General features: G+C 37.3%; 1 protein-coding gene across 2 annotated transcripts; it reads right to left on the bottom strand.

Annotated features, from left to right (window-relative positions):
* Window positions 1–1,559: 1,559 nt before the first annotated feature.
* LOC101429522 (disintegrin and metalloproteinase domain-containing protein 20) lies at window positions 1,560–7,285 on the bottom strand. Of its 2 annotated transcripts, none has more exons than XM_058307158.1 (2): window positions 7,156–7,285; window positions 1,560–4,071 (listed from the first exon to the last, which is right to left on the bottom strand). In XM_058307158.1, exon 2 carries the CDS (start codon window positions 3,929–3,931, stop codon window positions 1,697–1,699), a length of 2,235 nt encoding a protein of 744 aa, XP_058163141.1. In that variant the 5' UTR covers window positions 3,932–4,071; window positions 7,156–7,285; the 3' UTR covers window positions 1,560–1,696. The 2 variants fall into 2 exon arrangements, with proteins under 2 accessions (XP_058163141.1, XP_058163201.1); XM_058307218.1 differs by lacking the exon at window positions 7,156–7,285 and adding an exon at window positions 5,794–5,986.
* Between the last annotated feature and the right edge of the window lie 1,010 nt (window positions 7,286–8,295).

The following is an 8,295-nucleotide window of genomic DNA, read 5'->3' on the forward strand; positions in this document are numbered from 1 at the left end:
GGAGGAGAAAATTATAACACAGTTTTTGGAAACTATTCATTTTAGAAATTCCAGACAACCACCTTATATCCCCACAAATTCCTCAATTTCAACAAATGTGATTGGTAAAACTGATTTTGAATGTGCGTCTCCTCAATTCTAGAACATCAACTTCATCCTCCGTAGTAATAGGAGGATAGTTGGGTTTCTTTATCTCTGCAGAAACAGCATAACAGGGCCAACCTTAATCTTCAATTCGCATGCAGAATCAGTAAGTGTTCAAGCAGGAAATTTAATTCCTTTGATAGGAATTTTCGTTCATTTTGTCCTCATTATTTCTATAGCTCTTTGATACCCTAAAAAATGGTTTTCAAAATTTAATTGGAATTGTCAACTTTTTTCTCCCCAGAGGAAACATGAAGAAGCCAAAGCTTATTACATTCAATTCAGATGTTCAAATATCACCTTAAACTTACTTTATATCCAAAATTTATCAAGAAGTTGGTCAGGTATTCAATCATGTCTCCCATACAAGGAACGTTAGTGCCCTGACCCTGGTTGTTGGTGAGAATATTTTTGTAAACAGACCTTTGAAGATGTTATTAATTAGGGTGTGCTCACAATGAATGACACTGTGTCAATATAATATGGATGAAGTCTTTATAAGAAAGGAAACTGAACTCAGAAAAGCAGAGCCAGGGAAAGACGCACAGCCAGAAGACAAAGGAAAACTGAAGGGAAAGGAGAAGACTTAGCTATGTGAAAGGGAACCCAAGGAATCCCATGATAACCCTACACCCAGAACTCTACCAACCCCAGGAGGAAGCAAACCTACAACCCACTTAATCATGAGCAAATAAATTCCTATTGTTGAGCTACACCATTATGTGGTATTTGTTTGTCATAGCAACTCAGAAACTAAGACAAATTTAGTGACCTGTCTTCTTCTTTTCTTTCTGGATTTTGAACAAATACTAAGATTAAATCATTTCCCCAACAGCATAAAGGATAGTATTAAAAAATTCAAAACTTTTGAAGTCCAACTCTCGTGACCTCTATTTTAGCAAGAATAGTAATGTTTCTCTCAGAGTTTAGTCACAAAAAGGGAAACCACACCAAGTGATTATAAAGGGTGATATTAAATACCAAGAATTGGGGACACCGCTGTTGGAGAAAAAAAGAATAAAGAGTGACACTGAGATAACCACAAGACACTAATATAAGAAGTAGTTCTCACTCCTAGGATGGGAGAGTAAAAGGAAAAGTTTGAAGTTATTCAAACTTAGAAGCAGAGGACAGGGCCATGGATCGAGAAATTTGACCACAGCGGTGAGGTGATCGCCATCCTGTTGTTGGAACTGTAGACTCTGGTGGAGGGGTCATGTAGCTTGGACTCAGAACTCCAAGTGAAGGTCACTGGTCAGCTACACTGGTATTGAACTGGCAACTGGGTTTGCAATTGAGAGTCAGCCATTGAAACATACACCATTCATGAGATTGGCTTTGAAGAGGAAAGCAGAAACAATTCAATGAAAAAGGACCCACTGAAATTGCTTAAAACAATGAAGAAAAAGAAAGAATATTCTAAGAATCACCTTTATTTAAGCACTTACACTGATGTTCCTGAAATAGAACAGATATCTGGGATTTTCTGTCAGTGTGGCCTTTGACATTTCTATTGCCAGGAGACTAAAATCTAAAACCTTGGGAATATTAATTAGGTTTTTGCTTCATTTTTGGTAGCTGCTGGCTTTTCCTTAGAAGGAGGAGCAGGAGGAGGAGGAGGAGGAGCAGAACCTTCCTCAAGATTTTTTTCTTCTCTCTTTCTCATACAAAGCAATATTAAACACCATGAAAGTAAAGCAAGCAAAGGAATTAAAGAAAGCAGTAGGTAGGCAACCCTGTGTTTGTGATTTCTTATTTTCACAGATGGTGGGCCACTGTCAACACTACCTCCAGTGCCTTTTGTCTGGCAGTTTGGGGGGGCCCATCCATAGTTGCAATGACAATGCTGTTTATTGTTGCACACCCCACTGTTATTGCAGGTTTTATTTGTACAACCACTTTCCAATGTAGACACAGGAACACATTTCCTGTTGACACAGATATTGTCTGGACCACATTCTGTGCCATCTTTCACATCACCAATATCAGGAATGGTCATCCCAAAATGATAGTCAATGCCCCAGCAGATGACTCCTTGGAGGGGAGTCCTAAGCACCGTGTTATGTGACTCCAAAAGGGGTATTAAGCTCACATTCTCACACTGAACTCTTCCACAGAGGATATCATTAAGATTACATCTTTCATATTCGTTATTTCTTATACCACAGTGACCAAAACGGTCCCCTTTGGTGTTGATATTTTCATAACAACTCTGATTTGCACTCCTGGCACCTTGGCCAAAAATCTTCTTACACTGTTCATCGCGAATATTACATCTCTTTTCAAAACAGTATCCACCTTTTGGACATGGTGTCCCTTCCCGCACATATACGTCTTCGGGGCAGTGATGAGATGATCCATTGCACCATTCTGGGAGATCACATTCATTGACCTCTGCTCTACACAGTTTGCCTGCTGATAAGATCCTACAGTTATGACAACACAGTCCAAAAGCACAAGCAGCCCCAGCCCTCAGTGTGCAGTTCGAAAGACAACAAGGATCTTCAGTACAAGATTTTAAGGATCCACAGTCACACTGCTCTCCTTCTTCAACCACATGGTTCCCACATCGCGCTTGCACACGTAAATTCTTTCGATTTGGTGCATTGCGCAAGCAGCTCTTTCTCCTAATGGTACTCCAAAAGTAAGCATAACTGCAATTGCTGAATCTATTTGATGGGCTTACACTTGGGTACATTATGCAGTACCTATGTCCACAATTACAAGTATTTTCATCGTGCTTCATACCCAAAACATGACCAATCTCATGTCCTGTAATGACTGCAAACTCACTCAATTTCCTACCTATGAAACTAAGAACTGCACAATTAATTTTTGAACACACTGTTCCAATAAAGGCCAAGCCACCAAGTTGAGCGAAATTCTTATCTGCAACAAAAGATGCCACATCATGACTAGCACGGTGAGCTAGATTGTTATGGTTCCATTTGCAAAAAGCATCTAGGACAGCCCCTATCTTTTCTATTGGAATTAGGTTTCCTTCAGTCCAGATCTCAAGAGCACATAAAACTATGTCAACATCCATTGGCTTATAAAATGTGTCCATTAAATTGAGAACGTCGAAAATTTCTCCCTGCACTAACGACTCATTACTCTCGAGAGTTTCGTATCTCTTGTTGTCTACCACAAATGCTAATTCAAGAGTGGTCTTGTGGGTCCACCATCCCTGATAGTCACTTTGTCTCAGAGTATAATTGCCAATCCCTTGAAACTCTAATTGTCTTTCTATTTCCTCTTCTTTCAATCCACATCTCAGGGGTGGGAATTGTGTCTCCTCACTGTCCATCTTGTACACCAGATGTTCAAATGTGTCAGAAAAACTTTTGGGTCTGATTTCATAAGTGATGTCCTTTATCTGCAGTATTCCTTGGAAGCCCCCAAAACAGGAACTGAGGACAACCAGGGATTCAGAGTCCCCTTCCACGTAACCATGATAGTAGCAGTCATTTTGGATAAAAGGCTGTTCCTCATGGAGAGCACCCTGCTCTGTGTATGTGAACACTGGGAGATTTCTGGCCAGAAAGCTCTTCTTGACCTTCATGTGGACAATGTGTCTCTGGCCCCCAAAGCGCAGGCTGTAGGAGAGCCAGCCTGAAGCCTCCACACGTTTGCCAGTGCCACTTAACCTCAAGGGAATCACCACTTCTGGGGGGTTGTCGTGCTGGGAAGGCTCATCCAGGGACCATCCAGAGAGGAACAGGAACCCCTCCAGCCAGGGCAGCAGGAGAGTGATCCTTATACGCACCAGGGCCTTACCCGCAGCCATTACAGAGACACCATTATAGGGTCAACATGGAGGGCAGGCTGGAGCACTGCTGCTCCGACTCCTCACTTTAACTTGTCATAAGCAGCACAGAACTGTAGGGGTCTATCTCCCATCAGAGTTGAACCATCGGAGCAGCAGGACTAGAAGTAAAATAAAAAGAAGTTGGAGATAGGCGTAGCTATGGCTAAGCTGTGCTAGGTGGGGAAGAGAAAGAACAGGGATAACAGGGATTAGGGTTTGCCTCAAGACATGACTGATTAAACTACCAAGTGTTTGCTCCATATATTGGTGAAGTAAAATGAGATCAGGAGGTTGTGCATTCAATGAGTATTTGCTAAATTTGGTAATTACTGAACCTAGATAAACAACCTATATTGCTTCATTATACTTGTCTCTAAAAACAAGAGTATTTGTGGCCATTTTACAATACATGCTTATAACTAAATGGTTTTAAGGGAAAAGTAAACACATTATTCATTGCTTAGGTAGTCTTCATTCTTTTCTATTGACTAGATGTAAATATTAAAAGAACCTACTTGCAACATGAAGTGATGAACAGTTTGATCATTTCTCAGGAAACAATATATAAAAATAGTTAAAAATATTACTTTTTCCTCATAGAGCTTACATATGCTTCTCTGTGGCAGGTTTGTTATTATGACTCAGGTTCATATTTTTAATTCTCTCTTTCTGTATTTTTACCTCTTTCTTATTCTCTCTACATTCCTCTTTTACTCTAGTCCTGTTTTAAACTCTAAGGTGGCTGTTCGACCAATAATTTTTTTCATGAACATTACTAACCATAATAATGTCCATTTTAGCTCATTAAATAACTTAAAAATAAAATATTTGGAGGGAAGAGTGACTTAAGGTGGTCTATGGATGATAAACAAAAAAATGTTTGCATCTGATAATAAACTTAAGGAAATAGAAACATTTTTGCAACACCTCTAGCCACAGTAAATGGAAAGGAATTCAATCTATTTCAAAACTAATATTTAGAGATGGGAAAATACTCTGGACAAAATGAAGTACCTTCTGGAGTAAAAATGAAATCAATGAATCATAAAAAGAGGGAGTAAATCTTTGGAGAAAGCAAGGTTGACATACTGGAGTAAAACACCAAAAGTCCCTAGTATTCCTATGTACGTGAGGTAAACAGCTCAGGAGATCACTCTTCAAATGTATTTATCCTACATTTATGAAAGGGAGAATTCTGGAAATAGCTCAGTGCCTGTCAGGCAATCCTCATGTATTGCTCTCTTCCAGCATTACAGAATTAGTAGAATCACATGATATGTGATTCTAATTTCTTTGGTCTCTTGTCTCTACAAGAATTTCCCATTCATGAAATTCTGGAATGTCCCATTCACAAAAAGCAAGAAGAATCATTTTCTACTCACAATTCCTCTTGGAAATCTCCTTATACTTCCTTAATCTTATTAAGCTCTGTGGATTGGAAGCTTCCCATTCGCAGAATGCCCATTTTCCACAGACCAGGTTCTTGTTTCCAATGTTCTTTGATTAATGAATGCTCTAAACAAGCTGCCACCCCATTACACCTTGCTATCTTTCTTTCTAATCCTTACCCCAACACTACAGTGCAAACTGGGTGAACCCCAAAGTGTTTGGCATCTTATTTATAATTTTGTTCCTTAAAAGTAATTTCATCTATATTTTGCCTTAGGTTAGCAAGTATGCAAATGAGAATTCCACCTCTAGTATCCCTTTACACACAACTTCACTTTAGCCTTCTAACTGTGACCAAGGCCTGTGTCTTATTACCACCCTTAAGTATCTTAATTCTTACATTTTAAATAGTTTACCACAAAATTTATTCTTAATCAAAACTAAGTACTTACATTTCTAGAGGACTCAAATACATTTTTTTTTCTTTTTATCTCACTTCTTTAGTATCCCATCATTTCTCCTATTAATCCTATTTAGCCTGGCTCCAGGCCCCATCAATACAAACACTCTTTGCTGAAATCCTCAAAGCAAACTAGACTGATTTTTATCCTAGTTTGTCATGTTATGCAACAAGCTGTGAACACTGTTGTGAAAATAAGTCCCACACTATGATATGGGTGATATATAAAAAGGCAAAACCATCAGAGTTGTGGTAAGATATACTGTTACCTCAGCACCTGTGATTATGACATGAAAAAATATTTAAACATTTTTGTATTTGTAATACTTAGCTCTTTATTTTGACTTTACTTCTAAGTTTTCTGAATTTTTGATTTTCTTTATTATGTGTAGGGTTCTAGTCTGAAAATGGACATTATCTTTTGCTTTCAAAGTAGTCACAGTTAATTTCTAGTTATGATAGTTTAAATTACCAAACCAAGATTTCATCATGTTACCCAGTTTAATATTTTATATTCAGCTTAAAATTTGCAGTTGGTTAAGGAAGACTTGTTTCAGCCTGGTCCCTATTATATTTATTAAAGAATCTAGGCTTTATACTGATTACTTGGGTACTTTCTCATTGTAAAATATTAAGCACCATATTTTCACAAAGTGCAGAGTATTCATAAGAAAGAGTCACAATATCGTGATGATACTCGAGGATGAACATTCATAAGTTGTAAGTAAAATCTAAAATCATTTATTTTCAATGGAAAATAATTAATTATGAATAATATAACACTGTTGAAAATGAAATTAACCTGTATAAACCTGCCAGAATTTATTCCTAAGAACTCAGCTTAAGAGCTGTTCATAAGCAGAAAAGGCTCTAATGAAACTTTGAATTGGATATTTTTTCTTCATTATGTTATTTTATATAATGACTCCAGAGACCCCACCACTGAGAGAATATAACAGTTACATTAATGAAACTGACTAGTTTCATAATAGTGCAGAGATTTCGACTTAGACTCTTAAACTTCCATTTCGTCTTTTATAAATTCTTTTTTCCTGTACTGCTATTTTGAATTCTTCAATACCTGTACAAGAATTACTAAGCTCTGTCACTCTATTCATAGATTTTACAGTGTTTGCACAATTGTAAGAAGAGCCCATTAAAAAGGCAAATTAGTGCCACCCAACCAAGTAAAATACAGTAGAATTGTATATATTAGAGGAACTAACTGATCAAGATATGAACACTTAGTAATAATAAAAGTTACTATGTGTGTATCTATGTGTCCCTGTCTATATACACATACACAAATACTCATTGTTTCTTTCACTTCCAAATAAACTCTGGAATCACTTACCAGTAGAAGAGTTAATGGTTTCTGTGATTTTTTTCCGCAGCTGTGACTCTAGGCATGGATAGTTTGGATTATACAGCTCAATAAACAGAAGATTATTTTGAGACTTCACATGGCTATAAATAATGTAGGTATCTCCCTCTTTGTCTCTCAGTTAACTAAGTTCTAAATTAAGTTACCTGGCAACAGGATTTTCTCAGTTCTATAGTCCATGGCAACTAACTTAGATCTCCCCTCCATTCTGGCTTCAACTGTTTCCATTGTTCTTTATTTCTAATTTTACTTCATCAAGAATGAATCCAGAGAACCTCCTCACCTCATCCTGTGTGCTCCCTGCAAGCCGTGTGTTCATCTCACCTTCTCTGCTTTGCTCATACTGTTGTTGTCAATCTGGATTATTTCCTTAATATTGGAAGATATTATGGGATGCTTAAAAGTCTTTCAATTTGTGTTAAAAATTCACTTCCATTGTAAAACCTTCTCTAATGATTCCATAGTTCAATAATTCTCTGTAATTCCCTATATAATTTCAAATAACAATTCAGAGATGCTTAATTTCTGGACACAAATTCAATTCCTCTATGAGGCAAAATTCCTGTAAACAAGAAAAGGCAAAACTAAAATTTTGCAAAAGAGTTTTGATGATTAAAACTGTGGGAAAAATTTAATAGGAAAATTAATTTATCTTATACAAAACAGGTCATTATGTAATGTCTGCTTCTAGTGGGTTGGCTGGAGCATACTACAGGATAATTTTGGTTATTTATTGACTACAAGATTTTAGTGGCATTACAGAGGGGAATTTTTCTCTGGTAATGCCAGTGTTGTGGATTGACACAGGTACCCCACAAAAGACATGTGTGGAAACGTAATCAAATTTAGGTGCAGTGAACATAATTTTAAATAGGACCATGTGAGGAAATTATTATTAGGTGACACTTGGCCATATAAATCGGGTGGGTTCTAATCCTTATTAATGAAGGCCAATAATGAGAAGTAATTCTGAAACAATCAGAAAACCAGAAGGAATTAGTAGCCAGAGGAGAGGAATAAGGACAAAACCAAGTAACACAGGCAAAGATGAAAATTAAGGAACCCTATGGATTATGGCGTGCCATCAAGAGAACACTAGAGACCTTGAGG

The sequence above is a fragment of the Dasypus novemcinctus genome, chromosome 1, assembly GCF_030445035.2.
Source record: "Dasypus novemcinctus isolate mDasNov1 chromosome 1, mDasNov1.1.hap2, whole genome shotgun sequence".
Taxonomy (NCBI): domain Eukaryota; kingdom Metazoa; phylum Chordata; class Mammalia; order Cingulata; family Dasypodidae; genus Dasypus; species Dasypus novemcinctus.